The sequence below is a fragment of the Brachionichthys hirsutus genome, chromosome 16 (genome assembly GCF_040956055.1).
Source record: "Brachionichthys hirsutus isolate HB-005 chromosome 16, CSIRO-AGI_Bhir_v1, whole genome shotgun sequence".
Taxonomy (NCBI): domain Eukaryota; kingdom Metazoa; phylum Chordata; class Actinopteri; order Lophiiformes; family Brachionichthyidae; genus Brachionichthys; species Brachionichthys hirsutus.
Window position 1 is genome coordinate 5,741,078 of NC_090912.1, and position 17,764 is coordinate 5,758,841.

General features: G+C 44.7%; 4 protein-coding genes across 4 annotated transcripts; 2 read left to right on the forward strand and 2 right to left on the reverse strand.

Moving 5' to 3' along the window:
* The first annotated feature begins 320 nt into the window (after nt 1-320).
* nup85 (nucleoporin 85) lies at nt 321-5,650 on the forward strand. Its single transcript, XM_068750192.1, has 19 exons — nt 321-353; nt 717-807; nt 898-1,063; nt 1,161-1,231; nt 1,315-1,358; nt 1,679-1,748; nt 1,838-1,959; nt 2,082-2,216; nt 2,597-2,719; nt 2,835-2,966; nt 3,052-3,158; nt 3,260-3,343; nt 3,445-3,510; nt 3,645-3,796; nt 3,881-3,998; nt 4,237-4,337; nt 4,423-4,574; nt 5,243-5,344; nt 5,552-5,650. Exons 1-19 carry the CDS (start codon nt 321-323, stop codon nt 5,648-5,650), a joined length of 1,968 nt encoding a protein of 655 aa, XP_068606293.1.
* A 144-nt stretch (nt 5,651-5,794) lies between these two features.
* Nucleotides 5,795-11,501, reverse strand: gga3b (golgi associated, gamma adaptin ear containing, ARF binding protein 3b). The gene is made up of 17 exons (XM_068749519.1): nt 11,462-11,501; nt 10,734-10,818; nt 10,560-10,635; nt 10,378-10,476; nt 10,145-10,268; nt 9,957-10,060; nt 9,697-9,777; nt 9,255-9,392; nt 9,072-9,153; nt 8,853-8,975; nt 8,505-8,753; nt 8,255-8,337; nt 8,032-8,174; nt 7,586-7,854; nt 7,310-7,479; nt 6,912-7,022; nt 5,795-6,829 (listed from the first exon to the last, which is right to left on the reverse strand). Exons 1-17 carry the CDS (start codon nt 11,499-11,501, stop codon nt 6,719-6,721), a joined length of 2,088 nt encoding a protein of 695 aa, XP_068605620.1. The 3' UTR covers nt 5,795-6,718.
* Nucleotides 11,502-11,730: 229 nt separating this feature from the next.
* mrps7 (mitochondrial ribosomal protein S7) lies at nt 11,731-14,397 on the forward strand. The gene is made up of 5 exons (XM_068750120.1): nt 11,731-11,786; nt 12,575-12,766; nt 12,867-12,930; nt 13,021-13,188; nt 13,287-14,397. The coding sequence occupies exons 1-5, from the start codon at nt 11,743-11,745 to the stop codon at nt 13,506-13,508; spliced, it is 690 nt and encodes a 229-aa protein (XP_068606221.1). The 5' UTR covers nt 11,731-11,742; the 3' UTR covers nt 13,509-14,397.
* Nucleotides 14,398-15,248: 851 nt separating this feature from the next.
* mif4gdb (MIF4G domain containing b) lies at nt 15,249-17,277 on the reverse strand. Its single transcript, XM_068750320.1, has 5 exons — nt 17,199-17,277; nt 16,982-17,091; nt 16,707-16,862; nt 16,429-16,521; nt 15,249-15,476 (listed from the first exon to the last, which is right to left on the reverse strand). Exons 1-5 carry the CDS (start codon nt 17,275-17,277, stop codon nt 15,249-15,251), a joined length of 666 nt encoding a protein of 221 aa, XP_068606421.1.
* Nucleotides 17,278-17,764: the final 487 nt, after the last annotated feature.

Here is a 17,764-nt window from a genome sequence, read left to right on the forward strand (position 1 = left end):
CATGATAACTTTCCACTAGTGTGTACAACCTGCAAACCTCTTTAGAGTTACTGAATATGCATGTAATTAACTTGTTAATAATGCATCGTTTGGTTATTATTTTCTACAATAAACCCACAATGAGGTAAACAGGGTGTGGAAAATCAGGCAGCAGTAAAGGCAGTCTTTTCGTGACGTCATCACACATGCGCCACAGGAACGAGAAATGAATGATTGAAGCGCGCAAGCGGTGTCGCAGCTGCAGTTCGTGTCGTGGGGCGTTTTTGCAGCCGAAAAGTTCGATATTCTACATCTCAGTGAATTGATTAGGTTGTTTCCTAATGGAGGAGGTAGACGTTGAGCCTGCGACCACCGTGAGTAGCCGCTGACGGCTAGTTATGTCCCCTTTTCCTCCCGTAGAATAGTGCTGCTAAAACGCTAGCTAAAAAAAAATGTAGTAATTTATAATTTAGCTATACTGAATGTGGACAACAAATAAAGCCCCACTGCGCGTGGTAAAGCTATCGGGCATATAAGTGCATGTCTCCAAAATGTCAAAGTGGACGTTTTAGAAAGTATTCAGCTAATTATTGGCTGTTTTAATTGTCACTTGTATTATGTGCAGGATGCAAATTAATATAAGGGAATGTGCAGTACTCCAGAAAGTACCGTTTGAGTGGATAGCTTGATCATCCCTTGTTTACATGTCTGTGTCCCTGTGTCTTGTTTGAGTGCAGAATATTCCTGCAGTTGGTGCTGGGAAGCATTTGGGATTTGCATGGGGACCTGGCGATATCCTGATGTACGAGACTCATTACAAAGCATCCGGTGTGTGTAAAAGTATCTACAAGCCCTTTCCCAAGGTTTCGCACTCTATTGCCCTCCCGTAGCTAATATCAGACTTTTACCTCTGTCCAGATGTTTCAGGTGCTTCAGGATCAGGATGCTCCTTCGTCCATGAAGTCAGGAAAGACGAGGACATATATTCCCCCATTTTACGCAAACTTTTCAACGAGTCTCATCACATATTTGTTGGCCTGCAGACAATTGGAGATGACCTCCCCAGTAAAAACAAAAAACCCCAGTAAGGCTACGTTATGATCCATTGCTTTGCACCGATGCAATTTTAATTATGGCAAGAAGCCCCCGTAGCAATGATCGTATAATTGTGTCTCCTTTAGATTTGTCAGCATCAGTAAAAACTATAGATCTGTGATTCGAGCATGTATGGAGGAGCTTCGGCAAGTTGCAGGTGAGACTCTACTCATTTAGATATTTTCGTCTCCAGTGTCTTTATGTTAAGGAATGAATTTGATCTTGTTTTCATATTTGCAGTTTCTACAAAAGTTGCAGAAGTGGCAATGCACCATGGAAATCAGGTATTTATTTATTTAGTGTGTGTAATACGATGAACAGATACACGGCATCCTCATGTGAAAGGTAGACATACAGGGTATCGTGTGTATCTGTGTCTTAGTATTATGTTTTCGTTGACTGTTATATTTATAATAATAGAGAAAGCCAACATTCAGTTAAATATTATAAACCTGGGAAAAACATTTTACTTCTCAATAAACGACAAAGTAAAGGAACTGCTTTTGCTGCGGAGCCAATGAAGAGGAATATATTATGTTCATTTCTTTCTGAAATAAATGATTGGATAATCTTTCTGACTGCAGTCTCTGTTTTTGTGCAACAGTTGTCTATCCTGCTGGCCATAGAGCTGATCTGGAATCTGTGTGAAGTGCTTTTCATTGACGCCGCTCCCGGTTAGCTTAAATCTCTCTTTACCCTCAGAATATGATTTTTAACTTATTTGAAACCATGACAAAGAGTTCAGCGGTGTCTGTGTTGTCAGCGGGTTCCCTGCTGTTGCACCTCCTGGACTGGGTGAGGCTACACAAGGCTGATGTGGATGAGAAGGCCAAACAGGTGCTGCAAAGTGAGAGCCCCGCTGAACACCGTGACTACTGGGATGTGGTATGTGTGCAGCGCAGGCACGACGAATCTGACCCGTACAATCTATATTTAAAAAGCAGCCCTCGTTATTTCACTTTCTGTCTGACGTTGACTGTGAGATCTCAGTTCTACTGTTTGTGCAGGTGGTGAGCTACGTGATGCAGGGCAGATCGGAGGAAGCCAGACAGATGCTGGTGAAGCAAGCCACGCTACAGCCTGCTGCCGGGAGCATGTACAAGCTGATGGACTCGCTTCTCGGCAAAATGCCTTTCTACAATGTAAGGAAATATTATCGTGAACTTGATGTCCAGAACGAATTCACAGATGGTTTTATAAATCGGCTATAAAATGCAATATCCTTTCTTCATCAGTTGGAAGCATTTTACAGTTTGTGTTTTCAGTCCATATACATGATCAATTTACCACCTGCAAGGCCGAGCAGACACCAGCTCAATGTCACCGTGGTACCTGACGTCATCGTCAATGAGACGCAAACACAGGAATAATAAAGAATTCCAATAACAGAAAATAAAAAAAGTTAATAGTTCTAAGACAGGCAAGATGAGATATAATACGGTATCTTTTACATCATTCAAATGAGCTCATGTCCCAACCAGGTCAGGCAGTCGCCTCTGAACTTTCTGTGGTTCTTCCTCAGCCTGGTGGAAACCAGACGCTGACAGAGTTTGATGTGAAGTGGAGACACTGGCACGAGGAAGTGGACCGCTGTCTGCAGGACAACTCGTTTGCCAGCAACAAGCATCTGGAGGCCATCTGCAAGGTCAAAGACACGAGACCTGTAGAATAATACATGACTGCTATTTCAGTGGTTTAAATGTGCAGTCCTATTAAAAATATAGAACATGTTTATTTAAAGTATACATTTGTGTATATAGATCCTAGTTGGGGACGAGGACACGTTGCTGGAGCATAAGGAGCTGCTGAGCACCTGGTATCACTTCCTGGTCACTAGACTCCTCTTCTGCCACCCCACAGTCAAACCCATTGAGTTGCACTACTATGCGCAGGTACACGACACGGTCTGCTGCTTCACGCACGACTTCTGCCCGCGCTGACTTATTTTCTCTTATTGATTTTCTCCTGGTGCTGCAGTCGTGTCTCACCATGTTTCTGGACTCGAGGAGCGTCCCCGAGCCCCTGGACAGCATCTTACTCGCTGCCTTTGAGTTTGACATTCATCAGGTCATCAAGGACTGCAGGTGACGCGCGGGATTACGTCCATCCCAGAATTTACCCTTCCTACCGAGCCACATGCTCGCTTAAACAAACCGTCTCTGCACTTTAACTTTCTCTCACGTAGCATCGCTCTCAGCAACTGGTGGTTCGTGGCTCATTTGACGGATCTGTTGGATCATTGCAAACTGCTCCAATCGCACAACCTGCAGTAAGGGCTCCCTTTAGGCGTGTTTGTAGCCTCACAGCAACGCTTCATTCATCAACGGGTCATTCTTGTTTGTGTGTGTGTGTGTGTGTCTGCCTATTCAGCTTTGGCTCCAACCTGAGAGAGTTCCTCCTGTTGGAATATGCTTCTGGTCTCTTCACTCATCACAGGTATGGTTGTCTCAGTGTGTGAAGTCTGATTATGGTAGGGAAACGATCATAACAATATGTTATACAGTTATTCAATGTACTCGATTACTTTATTTAGCCGTCTGACGGCTCTTTTTTTATGTATTTGTGTGAAGTCTTTGGCAGCTGGCCGTGGACTACTTCGACCATTGCCCAGAGTTCGGCCGCGTCTACCTGGAGCTGCAGATCGAGCGCGTTCCTTTAGAGACGGAGCACAAAGCACTGAAGGTGCTCAGGATCTGTGAGCGGAGGCAAATGCCAGAGCAAGGTAGCGCTCATCCTCTAGTGTCCTCCGTACTTTATGATTTTAACACGGTTTGCAACTAACCTTTAAATCCTCATCCCCACTAAGTACGAAGTATCTGTAAGATCATGGCTATGCGGGCCCTGAGGAACAACAGACTGGGCTCTGCTCTGTCCTGGAGCATCAGGGCCAAAGACGCCGCCTTCGCCACCCTCATCTCAGAGAGGTAAGTTCCCTCGACAAGACGCAGAGGCGGCATTCAACTCACTTCGGAGTTTTGCATTCAAGTCAATCTTTTGAAATCACATTTAAGTTGCTTTCACATCTGATGCATATCCAGTTTGTCGCCATGCGGTGGAGGATAATGGCTGGGAATTCGTAGTTCTTTATGCAAATGAGCATGCCGTAGCGCTGTCGACATCAGCCGACACATCTCATATGTAAAGTGTGTGTGTGTGTGTCAGGTTCTTACAGGATTACTGCATCAAAGGGACCTTCTCTGATTTGGATTTGATCGACAACTTGGGTCCAGCAATGCTTCTCAGTGACAGGCTCACTTTCCTGGGTATGAACCAGCTTAACTTGCATGGGGGTGTCCTTCCTGCCAGCCAGTGTCGTAGTCCCAAACACGCTTTTCTTACCTTTCACAGGGAAGTACCGCGAGTTCCACCGGCTCTACGGCGACAAGCGGTTCCGTGAGGCGGCGAAGCTGCTCCTCTCCCTCATGACGGCCAAGATCGCCCCCAGAAGCTTCTGGATGACGCTGATGACCGACGCGCTGCCGCTGCTGGAGCAGAAAGAGGTTCGGTCGCTGAGAAGCCTTCAGTGCAGCGACGCAGCATCGCCCAACGTTTAACCGGCGTGCTCGATGCGTCTTCAGACCGATGACCATCTGCCATTTACAACAGATTCACCCATTTTTCTCTCTGTTGATTTGAGCTTGTTTATGTCTGTGATGACTTTTGTTTTGCCTTTTGAAATCAAATTGGGGGAAACCCCTGGTGTTGAAACCAGGTAACATGGTCGCTGTGTTCTTACCCATTTGCTGATTTAGCCTTAAACATTGCAAATTCTGCTATAACACAACACCATAGATTTCCTTCTTACAATATCTTTCTGTAAAAAAATATCAAAGTGGTACCAGCATCACTGTCTGATCATTATGAATGGTATAATTACTAAACTACTACTACTACAACTAGATCATCAGACGACCTCGAACAGCTTTTGGTCTTATGTAGCTTCTGAGATCCTGCTGTTAATCTGTGGAGGAGTTTCTTTGTTTAGATGCTGCATGATCTTGAGATTTCATGCATAATACTTAACTTGCAGTAAGAATTCCACCTTCTTGTGACTTTTCAGCCGCTTCTCACAGTGGAAGAAAGCTAAGAACAGACCATAAAAAAAAAACCTGCCATGATGGTCTACATTTTTACTAAATGGCGTCTTTTTTTTGTGTGAAACCTTCAGGTGATCTTCTCTGCAGAACAAACCCATGAGCTGATGTTCTGCTTAGAGGAGCTGACCTCGTCGCTGAACAGCACAGCTCCCGGTACAGACAGGCCCATGCAGGTATGCTACAGCAGCAGCTACTCTACATATGCTACCATTATGTTGATGTTCTTCTGTGATTATTTGGTTCCAGTCCAGAACTGCACAAGTAGTCTGAGATCATGTTGGAACCACCCAGGGGTGACCTTGAATACACAAGGCATTGCTTGATGTGTAGTGTCGATGCTCAGACCCATTTGTATTTGTCTGCAACGTTGGTCATTTCAGGGCGAAGACATGGAGACGACCAATGTGGAGCTCCTAAGACTCGCGCTGGCTCGGAATCTGGCTATGGCTATAGTCAAAGAGGGAACTGTGGAAGCATGAATGTTTTTTCTTTCCTTAATTTCATACTGTAAATATTAAAATGTTAAACATTTGCTCTTTAATAAAACACTTTACACAATGTACGTTGTTTTTATAATCGATTTTGTCTAATTCTGCATTTAATAATTTTTAAGAAACTCAGTATCAGACATCAATTTATTTGATCCATGCAGCAAACTTCATACTTACAGAATGTACAGGCCGAACACGCCCACAGTCGACACATCACATGTTCCACAGACAATACACACACTATGTACATTAACACGCTTCTGTTCCTGCCACGTGACGAGTGGGGGCACTAATGTAGGGCGGCAGCACACTGAGGAGTCGTTTCCCCCGGCAACGGCTCCTCCTTTTCTGCCACCGCTGTGAAATTCAGATTTTTCAGTTCACATTTTCAAGGTTTTGTGACAAGCTGAAATATTACAACAGAAAATGACACGACAAAAGTATTCCTAATACTGAGAACGGCAGAGGAGAAATACCTTCAAACAAAAATCAAATACGGACGCCCACTGCTGAAATATATATAAAAACTAATCGCATTAAATAAAATTAAATGCTGTGAAGCCTTCATTGTAATAAAATATGTATCTCCAGTGCAGTTGGTGTCCTCCACATTGTTGATCAACTAATTCATGAATACTTCATATCCCAATAAAAATATTCACAAAAACATGACAGTGCTTTTTCCAGTCACTCCACCCCAACACATCTACTCGATGCCATTCCACTTAATATTCCATTTCTGGATATATTCAAGGATTTTGTTTTTTTAATGTGGGCTGATAAATAAATAAAAGCACCATTAATGTATTCGTTAAGTTAGAAGTTAATCTTTAGTTCGTTAGCTCTGCTGAAACATACGCAAAGCCTTATATGGATGAATATCAGCTCCTCCTCGCTGCCTGTAATGACTGCAGAAGTTACCAACTATGAATGGGGAAGCTGAATGGTGCTGCAGAGGTTTGCCTCCTCTCTCTCTCTGGGGTGAAACACGCCCATCTCGTGAGATGCGAACCAGTCTGTTTGGGGCTGAGCAGCAGCAGCAGCAGCCTCACGCTGCTATAGATGACCCCACGCGTCCTGCGGCGGGAACTGGTCGACCTCTCCGACATCGTTGCACAGGCGGTCTCCGAGCGCGAAGCCCAGCTTGTAGCGCAGACGCACTTTCTCCTGCAAACAGCACACAGCGGACTTGGCTCGTGGCGCAGACGTCCGTGTTTATGTTTTTTCCAAGTGTCACTATTTCACCTACCTTTGCTGGATTGGCTAGCAACATGATCTGGGTAATGGAGGCTGGAGGGAGGATGGGGTTAAATGGTGCCAGGTCTGTTGCCGATGGAGGCTGCAGCTTCACCTTCATTGACTGGACAAGGAAGGAAGACAGGCGTCACTGCATTTCTGTGAACTTGTAAAAATGGATAAATCCACATTTCAAAAAAATTCTGTTCTTGGGTTTCCGCCGACTGGTTGCTCGCCGAGGAAACTTAGAACGTGAACTATGTTAGTCATTATGTAGACGCATCAATTGCATGGAAAAATGCCATAGGGCTGATTCCTAACAAAACCGTGGCAGGTGAGGGGCCACAAGGCAGATGCAACAAAGCAAATAAAAAATGTGTGAAACGAATAAATGAGTAGGGGAGTGTCTACCTTTGGAACAGCAGCCTGCAGCAGCACATTGTGAACAGGTAGAGGGGCGGTATTTAGCAGGGAAACCACCATTACCAGCACGTCGGGTCTGCCAGGGGGACAGTCAGACGCGAAGTTGAGGAGCATGCGCACACCGTCCTTATCGTAGGCCGTAACAGGAAGCACTTTACCTGAGGGCAGACGGGGGAACAGCCACTCAAGCAAATAATCTACAGCATTACGTCATTCCGTAAAGCAGCAAAGCCCGTCTCTTCCCTCCCTCCTTCGTGTCCTTACTGGGTTTGATGGCCTCCAGAGGGACATGGAAACTGCTCAGGGAGATGTCTGTGGCTCTGGCCGGGCTACCCTGGAGGGGAGGGTGGCAGGGGGACAGAGAACTGAATGTCGGGGTGCCTGGGGCCGAGCCCAGGCTTTGGACCTTGGCGTGGGTCAGACCGGGAGAGCCGGGCATTGGACGCTGTAGAAAAGACGGCGAGCCTTGCCCAGGTTTGAGGCCATGCGCTGCTGCAGGAATCCCAAATGTGTTTCCTGTGGCTGTCATCTGGCTGGACAAACTGAACATAATACTTGATAGACTACAGTGCGGTCAAGCAAGAGCACCAGCATCAAAATAAGTCCTCAGATCAGTCAACATGTCTATATACAAGGGCACACTGGGATAAAATACAATGGAAATATACTGTTTCCAGTACAAAAGTGAAAACAAAACCAGTGTGCTGTACCTGCTGGGGCCTGAAAAGCCCATCATAGCCAGGTCTTGCAGGTTCTTGAGGCTGGTTGAGGCAGCAGCAGCTGGTTCAGCCGGCACCACGACTGGACCTGAATAAGCTGCACTGCCAAACACGTCCACACTGGATGTGTGAGCCTGCAGAGGAAGTGTCAAGACAAGATCATAAACTCTCTGCCTTTATACACAGATGTGGCTCATTATAGCACTAGATGTACCTGCAAAGAAGACCAATGATTGGGCAACTCATCCAACTTGGGTTTTGATTGGGCGCTCAGAGAGGTAGGTGGGTCATTCAGTCCTGTAAGGTAAGGGCAGTCGCATTAAGACAAGACTCACTGTTTCTCATCAGCACTCTCACAAACAGCAAGAAAAACGGCAACCAGAAATCAATACTCAGCATTTATTCACCTTATGGCTACAGCTAGGAAATAGCTTCACCTAAATGCTGGAAGTGAAAGAATCTACCTAGAGACAGCAGCTCATCATCGAGGAGAGACAGTGCAGTGGAGGCCTTATCGAGGGGAGGATGACTCGGGCTGCTGCTCTGACTGCCACTGGAGACAATCAGGCATGTAGGAGGAGGAGGAGGAAGGACAGGGACAGAAAAATATGTGGGATTGGTGGAGAAAAGATCTGAAGACTGGAGTGGAGGGGCGGCAGGTTTCGGGGGGCTTGGAGTGTCAAGGCCGGCGAGGTCGATCAGAGTGTCCGTGGCTTCTGGTGAGTAAAGCAGAGAGGATGATTAGCCGTGTTAAAAACACAGTGGCTTGACATACGGAGTGTAAAGTAAAGTAAAATGTGCCGAACAACAACTCTCGGTCTGACCAGCCGTAGATCGAGGCTCCTCACTGTCCCCGTTGATGGGCTGCCCCTCAACGACCTTCTTATAGGCGTTGATGACCCTGGAGAGGTCATCACTGGCCTGGAGGATGTCTCCTGAGGAAGCAGGGGTCAAAGGTCACACGTTACATCATGAAAAAAAATCCAGCTGGGGGGGGATGCTCAAATAAAGAAAACATCACAGCGACAAACCCAGACTGGCGTCGTTGTCTTCCGTCTCCGTGGCCATTTTGAAAGCGCCGCGCCTCAGCTTGTCACACCGTTCGTAGAGTTCCTGAGAGGAAATATAAAGATTATGAATTAAACTATACAATAAAAAAAACGTTGCCTTATTTATTCGTGTATGTCTGTGTGGGTGTTGAATGGGACGCACACCTTTATGATCTCTTTGTCCGAGTCAGTGGAGCTGTCTTTATCGTAGTGGGACAGCATCTCTGTCAGCAGCTTGACATTGATGTTCACCTCCTCCAGTGCGTGGCTACGTCTAGAAGCCTTATGCACCCGAGCCTCGTCCTGACAGAGACAGTGTGAAACAATGTTCCTTGACCCCAGAAACATTCTGTTACCGGGCAGTTTCATTTGGATTGATTTTTCTTTCTTTTTGAGACGATGCTGGCAAAAAGCTAAAAACAGGCCAAATTCAGCAAAATGAAAAAGGAAGCCAGAATCCACATCAGATCCAAGATTCACATCGAGTTCCACCAACCTTCCTTGGCCTTGATACGTTTTTAATATATCACATTAACAAAAACAAAGGAACAAACACGTGTAGGCGATCATAAAGTCCTCCCCCAACTCCTGTTGGATGTAAACGCACCTCCTTCACCATGTTTTTGATTAATCTGTTGGCTTCCTGGAGATCCTCTGGATTTTTGCTACGGAGAAGCTCAGCAAGCAGCTAAAAAAACAAACACAACATGCGCTTAGGGCTGTATTTCATTACTTCATCGTATCTGCTTATCTAAACCCAGCCCTTACATGAGAGCACCCCCTTATCCTTACTCTAAACTTAAACCAAGTCTGTACTTCTGCACATCAGTACACACTGATAACACCGACATAAACATTTTCTCTTACCTTTCCCATGTCTTCATTGTCGAACACCGGATGCTTGGGTCGCGTGGGGGGAGAAGGGATCAGCGTCCTGTCCAGAGGTAACTCTGGGTCACGTGTCACAAGGCCTGGTCAAGAGATAAAGAATTGGAATAATAAGACACCTTATAGGCGGATGTCTCTGCCCGCTTATGTTTGTCATCTCGGCACACCCTGTCTTTTCAGGGTCTGGTACGCTTCACTGATCTTGGCCTCATTTGGAAAAGCCACCGTCCAGCTGTACAGCATCTCCACAATCTTCATCTTCACCTTGTCGGGGTGACTGTCACCCATGTACTGGAAACGAGAGCAGATCAGAGATAGTCTTGAATAGTAAGACACACAAACCGCACACACTTTTTTTTGTTGTGTGTGTGCAACATAAACCTATTTGGAGATTCCTCACCTTTGGAGACACGACTTTAATCAGCTCATTCAAAAATCTGTATTTTCCGACCTCGTTATGAAACCTTCTCCCACAGTTCTTCATGCATGCCTCCAATACCTGCAACAAAAGTCATTAATGTGCAAAAGGTGTGTGTGTGTGGGGGGGGGCGCTGATTCATATTTTGGTGAAGTATTTCTTACTGTCAGAGCCTGAAGAGCTTCCCATTCTTGGACTGAGTGGATTTTGTGAACGAGCAGTGTTACAGCTATTTGAGGACTGCAAGAGGAAACACCAGATGAGAAATATTCACCCACATGACTACCAGAATGATTTGGACATATTTCACACACACACACACACACACACACACACACCCTTCCAGTTCCTTGTTGATCTGATCACAGAAGCCGATGATGTACTCCCAGTCCTCCTGTCTGTTTGTTGGATGCGTGGCTTTATCTGCCAGACAAAATGAAGTTCACAATCACTTGTGTGTTTCAGAAACATTATGCTTCAGTGCAACATATCTTTGCAGCTACTTCTCAATAACGGCAGAACTTCTTCATGTTCTTCCTCTTTGCTTTTACTGAGATACACATGATATCCTGTATTTTGTAATGTAGGTGATAAAGTTGGACTGACAATAACGAATGTATAAATTAACCCTAACCCTAGGCTCGGCTAGTTTATACACAATGCAAGGTACATTTCATCCAAACACAAACGGATGGCTGTGCTCTTGTAGATCTTTTTTTGTAACAGCAAGTGCTCATTTATAATTCAGACCAGTCTTGTTTTATGTCCAGCAGCTGCAAGTATTCAGCTGTACCGACAGAGTACTCCACGTAGAGCTTCGACAGTAATTACACACATTGCCACTGAAACGTGAGCCAGTCAGTGATTGTTTAAAGCCCTCCCATCTATCCTGCTAATCCTGCTAACACCTACAGCTGACTGACCAGGACTCTCTTCCAGCTGGAAGGAGGCTATCCGTGCGCTGACAGCCCCTCTGCTAAAGGCTTTAAAGTCCCGACACACGGAGCAGTGCATATAAATAATTTAGCCATCTTATTTAACTCGTAAAATTGGATTAATCACTCACTGAGCCATGATTCCAGCGACTCCTCTTCCTGGTACGCCATAGCACTAAAAACATCGCGTGACGTCATCAGATTGTGCGCCACGGTCTGAATTGTTTTAGTTCATAATTATTATTATGTATATACATATATATGTATATATAATGTATTTAATTACCGTAAATAAAAAATGATTTAACTCGGTATTGAAATTGATATCTGTATGAAGCGATGATTTAGCTTTATTTTTTAAAGGCATCTACAGGGGCGCCTAGTTTAGGGTCCTGACGCTCACATTTTCAAGATGGCTGCTTCCATCTCAGGATTATTAAAACCTTGGACGCCCAGGTAAATAAAGTATTAGATGTGTTTAAAAACAATTAACAGGTAATAGCTGTGCATTTAATATTTCTGCGCGTTGGGTTCGGTTTTCTGTTGTTCACATTTAAATTACTCGCGTAGCGAATTAGCCCTTAATCTAAATATCAGCACTCGGTGACACGCTACACGTAATTCGAAAGCAAGACTGCAATAAACTATTTATTTGTTACTGACTTTGTGAATCAATGACGCTATTTTTCTTTTTCTTAATCAATGAAGATGACAATTTAACCAATGGAGATCAAAATGAATAATAACACACTGAGCAACACGTCTGACGGCGCTGTCACTACTTTCTTCTTGGATTTCTAGATTTATTTTTGTATATTATTGTAATCAATAGATCTGCTTCAGCTTTACACATTTGGACGTATTCTAGCTTTAACACATTTCTGGTGTTTATGGTTTTGTGGATTGTCTTTTTGTGCTTTTAGTACTGATTAAATGATCAAAATGCTGTTTGTTATCTATATTTGACACACTGATAAAAATGGAACCGACACTTATGAAGACTAGTTTAAAGCAAATGTTTTAGAGCCAGCACGTTCTGATATCATATATAATGGTAACCAACAACAGGGTATAACACAATTTCCTCACATGAAACAAACAAACATATTCCCAGACCAAACAAAGTCTAATCAGAAGAATCTAACTAAAATTTGCCTTTTTTTCCTGTCTTTAAATTGTCTCGTCTCCACTTGTAGCAGAGACACATAAACCCTTTAAAGTAACATAAATCACTCTGTTTGCAGCGTGTTCTTGGTGAGATGGAGCAGATACAATCCCTACTATCTGGAGCCAGAGGTCAGGAAGGAGGTGTACGACAAAGCCAAGACAGAGCAGAGCGCTGAGGAGAACGAGCAGATGGCGCTCAAAGCGATCAGTCCCATCAAAGCAGCAACCGCCGGAGTCTCCAGCTCTGTTTTCTACGACCCAGTCCTCAGGTAGGACGAAAAAGAATCCCAACTCACGGCAGATAAAACTTGTAAAGTCATGTGCGTGCATGGGAGTTTTTGTCAGGTAATCATGATGTTTGCTTTTCAGTAAATTCATCAACATGATGATGAAACATGGAAACAAAGTTTTGTCCCGAGAGATCTTTACACAGGTAAGAGAAGTGATCGCTGTTATGTGGCGCTCAAAGATTTGATGCTGGCTGAATAGAATACAAGATACCAGTTTCTCTGTCTGCTTCCAGACCTTGGAGAGCTTGAAGAGGACTCAGGTGGAGAAGTACCACAAAGCTCCAAGAGAGAAGAAGGACGACATCGAGTGTAACCCCTACGCTATTTTTCACCAGGCTCTGGAAAACTGCAAGCCTGTGGTTGGGCTGATCAGCGTACAGAAGGGTGGAAAGTCCTACCAGGTCAGTAATGAGGCTGAATAATCGTTTGTTGGAGTTAAGTTGTTGCCGACAAACAAAAAAAGACTAATCAAATTCTCTCTGGATCCGACGACACGCAGGTCCCCGTCCCTCTTACGGACAGCAGACGCCGCTTCCTTGCCATGAAGTGGCTAATCACAGAGTGCAGGGAAAATAAACACAGACGCACGCACATGTATGATAAACTTTCTCAGGAACTCCTGGCAGCATATGCAAAGGAGGGTAATGTTATCAAGAAGAAGCACGAGATCCACAAGATGGCAGAATCCAACAGAGCCTACGCTCACTACCGCTGGTGGTAGGGAGAAAGCCCTCAGGACTGAACCGCCGTCGGATCAAACGCTCCTTCAGACCCGGACGGACATTTATCCACAAAGACACAGGGGAGATTGAGGGATGCTTTGTTTCTCAGTGACCACCATGAAAGTCTTTTGGTGGATTTACTACAATGTAAATGTGAATCGGTGAAATTACATTCTGTACAATAAAGCGTCTTGTTCAGTTGTTTTGTTTCACTCCAATAAACAGATCAAAGTTTGATGGAAAAACGCACTGAGATTTATTAGAATAAATATGTTTGCATTAAATGTACAAGCGACAATAACAAATGTTTGCAATAGTTTATTAACTCGGACCGACTGTGCTGATGGCTTCTGAGCTCAAACCTTCGAACACAACTACAAACAAGGAATTAGGGAGATTCAGTAGAAAATGTCCTAAATCATGATTTGCACTGGGTTTCGGTCAATTTAGTTTCTAACACTTAAAATTCTCCCCGAACGGACTGATCCAACAGCTAGTTTTCTATTTGTTGTAACTTATTTACATATTATTACAGGTGCAGCATTGCATAAGATGAATAAAAAAGATGAAACGGGCTCACCATGTGACGTGTTCCATGCTTGTCTGGCTGCAAGGCACAGCTTTGGTTGAAGGCGGCGAACAAAGGTAACAAGACAAAGGGAAAAAAATATCGACGGCTCTATTCTGTGTACAAACGGAAGCAAAAATGGTTCAACCCCTTCATTCATGATAAACATCTCATAAGTCGTAAAGTTTCCAGCTCCCGGCATCACTCCTCTGGACTCTTGGTCCATTCCTCTCAAGTAAAGATGTCCAGTTCTGTGTCCTGGAGTCCATTAAAAGTTGCAAACATCTTAAGCTCTGTCGCATCAAGCTTTTTTTTACGACGTTCTTGTGTGATTTGGTTTTACACAAAAGAAACAAAAATCTCCTAAAAAATATTTTTCCAATAAATCTCACACAATGGGGTTGAATAATGTTTCTTACAATGGCAGATGCGATGGGAGGAAAATACCACCGGGGTGGAAAGTACTGGCCTGTATTACTTCAGTGGGTTTAGTACGAAGACTGAATGTACAGACTGAAAAGTGCAGTGCAAATCCAGAAATGGATTAAATATCTGCCTGGTTTGTCTGCACGAACACGGTTACAGAATATTTCATATACAAATCTCAAAAAAGATCCCTGAATTAAGACGCAATGCTTAATTGGCACAAAACAACCTGGCTTGACAGAACAGGAATCTGATGGGACTCAACAGGTAGAAAACCGAACTGCATTCAAGTGTTGAGAAAAATTCTACACTACAATGGAGGAAATAAAATATATATACCGTATATATATATATATTGATGAAATTAAAACATTGGTCACACAACATCATACATACATCAGCTTGTATCTGACTGAAATGAGTTTTGCCTACAAAATAAAATAAGAAATAAGAAAAGGAATGCAAGATTAAAAAGAACACAAAATCACATCAGTATTTGAACAATAAGAAAGTTTTCCTGAACGTGGCTAACCTCGCGAGCTTCAACTCTCGTCGACTATTGCACGTTCCACATCCACGGCACCATGTAACAGTATCATCATCGAATGCAAGGAACAAAACAGCAAAGTCTATTTACAGTTTACCAACTGTACTCTTCATAAAACTCTCTACAGAGTCCTGCAGGATGCTGCTGGTTTATAATCAGTGATGACAGCGGAGAGGTATTCGAGGTGCTTGCCGGGTCCTAGTCGGGTATTTCACTGTAGTAGTATTTGTGGGCGGTGTTGCTCAGCATCCAACCGCCAGCCCGGAACTCCAGAATCTCCAGCAGAAGCAGACGGGACATGGAGGGGAGCCTATCCTGGAGCAGCAAGCCATCCCGCAGCAGGAAGAACAGATCGTTCATCCGGGGGCAGTTCACCTTCTCCAGCTGCTCGCCGATGCGATGCAGCTGCAGCACCAGGCAGTCCATCTGCAGGGGGCAGAGGACATGCCATTCTATTGTTCCAATTGCAGATTTTAGCATGGTAAAGAGCACAAGCAGTAGGAGTAACATGGGAGTTCAGTTTAGAGGTGGGATTGCACCAGGGATCAGCTCTGAGGCCCTTTTTGTTTTCATAGGTAGAGGAGAATTTAGAGAAATGGAGGTCTGCTCTAGAAAAGAGAGGAATGAAGGTGAGCAGGAGTAAAACAGAGTGCATGTGTGTAAGAGAAGGCTGCAGGCAAACAGTGAAGTTACAAGGAAGAGACGGAAACAAGGTCGAGGACTTCAGGTACCTCAGGTCAACAGGGCAGGGTGATGGAGAGAATGTGGAAAGGAGGTGAAGAATCGTGTGCAGCCAGGCTGGAACGGGTGGAAGAAAGTATCAGGTGTGCTCTGAGATAGGAGAGAGTCAGCGAGGATGAAGGGAAAGGTCTACAAGACAGTGGTGAGGACAGCCATGATGGACGGCTTAGAGACAGTGTCTCTGAGGAAAAGACAGGAGGCGGAGACAGAAGTGGAGGAGATGAAGATGCTGAGATTCTCCTTGGGAGTGACCAGGTTGGATAGGATTAGAAATGAGACAATCAGAGGGACAGTGAATGTTAGACGTTTTGGAGATAAGGTCAGAGAGACCAAACTTTGATGGTTTGGACATGTCCAGAGGAGAGACGGGGACTATATCGGTAGAAGGATGCTGAGGATGGAGCTGCCAGGGAACAGGGCTAGAGGACGACCCAGGAGAAGATACATGGACGTAGTGAGGGAGGACATGAGAGTAGCTGGTGTTGGGGGGGACAATGCAAAGGACAGGGTGAAGTGGAGAAGGTTGGTTTGCTGTGGGGACGCCTCATGGGGACAAGCCGATGGTCCAGTACAGTAGAAGGTAAAGAGTCATATCATACGCAAACACATTGATGTATTTTCATGTCCTCTTTGTCACCTCCTCCTCGTTCTCCAGAGCATCCGGCTGGGCCAGCCTCGTGAGGCAGTCGAACACAGGATGGATCAGCGCCACCATCGGCATGTTGTTCACCTGGAGGTCAGGACAGTCATCACGCGGTCAACCACAGGACAGACTGCTGGCAAACTATGATTTAAAAACCACGTTCAAGGAAGAACAAATGTTCTCCCACCGCGGCACACTTTCATACTAACGCTTTTTATTTCATGAAAGCTGTCGACTCTTGATCGTGACAACATGAAGCGAGCGCTACTTACCTTGAGGTAGTCAAAGATGTTGCAGATGAACGTGACGTAGCACACCCACTCCCGCGGCGAGTGCTGCCTGGTCTCCTCCCGCTTGTTGAACTCCTGCTGGAGCCGGGTCAACAAGTTCCTCCTGAACACGATTCCGTTGCTCTGCTTGGCCTCGGCCTGCGTGAGACGACCAGGGAGGGTCAGAACGTGGACAAAAGTGGCGACGGTCGATGGACGGACATTAACATCGTAGGTATTTGGTGACAGACACTCAAACAGATGTTGACATCACCAACCTGCACGATGGTGAAGCAGATGCGCCCGGCCTCTTTGCTGAACACCCGGTCCTTTAAAGACTGGTCGACGATGATGTTGGATACCTTCTCTAGGTTCACTGAACTTGGGTCTGAAAGCGTAAAAAACATTGTTAGACACGGTCGCTAATCAAAAAGTGGCTTATATCAATGGAGATGTTGTTATTAATGTGTAATAAAGCCACAGTAAAGTGCTCACCTTTCAAGGCTGTTTTCAGCAACATCTGTACATCCAGGTCGAACGACTGGATCCTGTAGTCATCAGCAGTGTTTTCCATGATACTCACTAAAGACCGGAGAGAAGACAAGTTATAACAGGAGCTTTCGAAATAAGTCAAAATCAGCTATAAAAGAAAAGTAATAAAAGAACAGATTGCGTGACAACAGCAAGCAGAAAAGCCTGTTCCGGTCCTCAACCAGGCTGCTCCAGCTCATTCATTCACCGAGGGATCGGAGGGATTACCTGAACAAACTCTAGCCAGCCAATAAGTTACCGAAAACCCCGAATCAACACATTTAACCGACGAGAACACAGGTAAAGTATGCTACATGTCGCGCTAGCTAAACTAAAAGTCCATTGATTTGGTTGGATAAATAGCGATAACACGGTTTTCCATCTTGATGTAAACACACTCATTATTAGATAAAGGTAACTAGTTTTGAATTAGTTAGCTAGATCTAACCTTAACCCTTAGCGTTAACGTTGAGTTAGCTTCGAGATGTTAGGAAAACACACATTTCATTACAGAAGGGGAAAAAAATAAT

Excerpts from the sequence above, each read along its gene's own strand:
- nup85 (XM_068750192.1), top strand. The coding sequence starts at position 321 with ATGGAGGAGGTAGACGTTGAGCCTGCGACCACC. Across the intron at positions 3,159-3,259 it reads CAGGTCATCAAGGACTGCAG|CATCGCTCTCAGCAACTGGT; the intron begins GTGACGCGCGGG and ends TCTCTCACGTAG. Across the intron at positions 4,338-4,422 it reads TGACAGGCTCACTTTCCTGG|GGAAGTACCGCGAGTTCCAC; the intron begins GTATGAACCAGC and ends TACCTTTCACAG.
- gga3b (XM_068749519.1), bottom strand. The coding sequence starts at position 11,501 with ATGGCGTACCAGGAAGAGGAGTCGCTGGAATCATGGCTCA. Across the intron at positions 10,269-10,377 it reads TTAAAGTCGTGTCTCCAAAG|TACATGGGTGACAGTCACCC; the intron begins GTGAGGAATCTC and ends TCTCGTTTCCAG. Across the intron at positions 6,830-6,911 it reads TGCTAGCCAATCCAGCAAAG|GAGAAAGTGCGTCTGCGCTA; the intron begins GTAGGTGAAATA and ends TGCTGTTTGCAG.
- mrps7 (XM_068750120.1), top strand. The coding sequence starts at position 11,743 with ATGGCTGCTTCCATCTCAGGATTATTAAAACCTTGGACGCCCAG. Across the intron at positions 12,931-13,020 it reads CCCGAGAGATCTTTACACAG|ACCTTGGAGAGCTTGAAGAG; the intron begins GTAAGAGAAGTG and ends GTCTGCTTCCAG. Across the intron at positions 13,189-13,286 it reads AGGGTGGAAAGTCCTACCAG|GTCCCCGTCCCTCTTACGGA; the intron begins GTCAGTAATGAG and ends GACGACACGCAG.
- mif4gdb (XM_068750320.1), bottom strand. The coding sequence starts at position 17,277 with ATGGAAAACACTGCTGATGACTACAGGATCCAGTCGTTCGACCTGGAT. Across the intron at positions 16,863-16,981 it reads TCTGCTTCACCATCGTGCAG|GCCGAGGCCAAGCAGAGCAA; the intron begins GTTGGTGATGTC and ends CGTCTCACGCAG. Across the intron at positions 15,477-16,428 it reads CTCTGGAGAACGAGGAGGAG|ATGGACTGCCTGGTGCTGCA; the intron begins GTGACAAAGAGG and ends TGCCCCCTGCAG.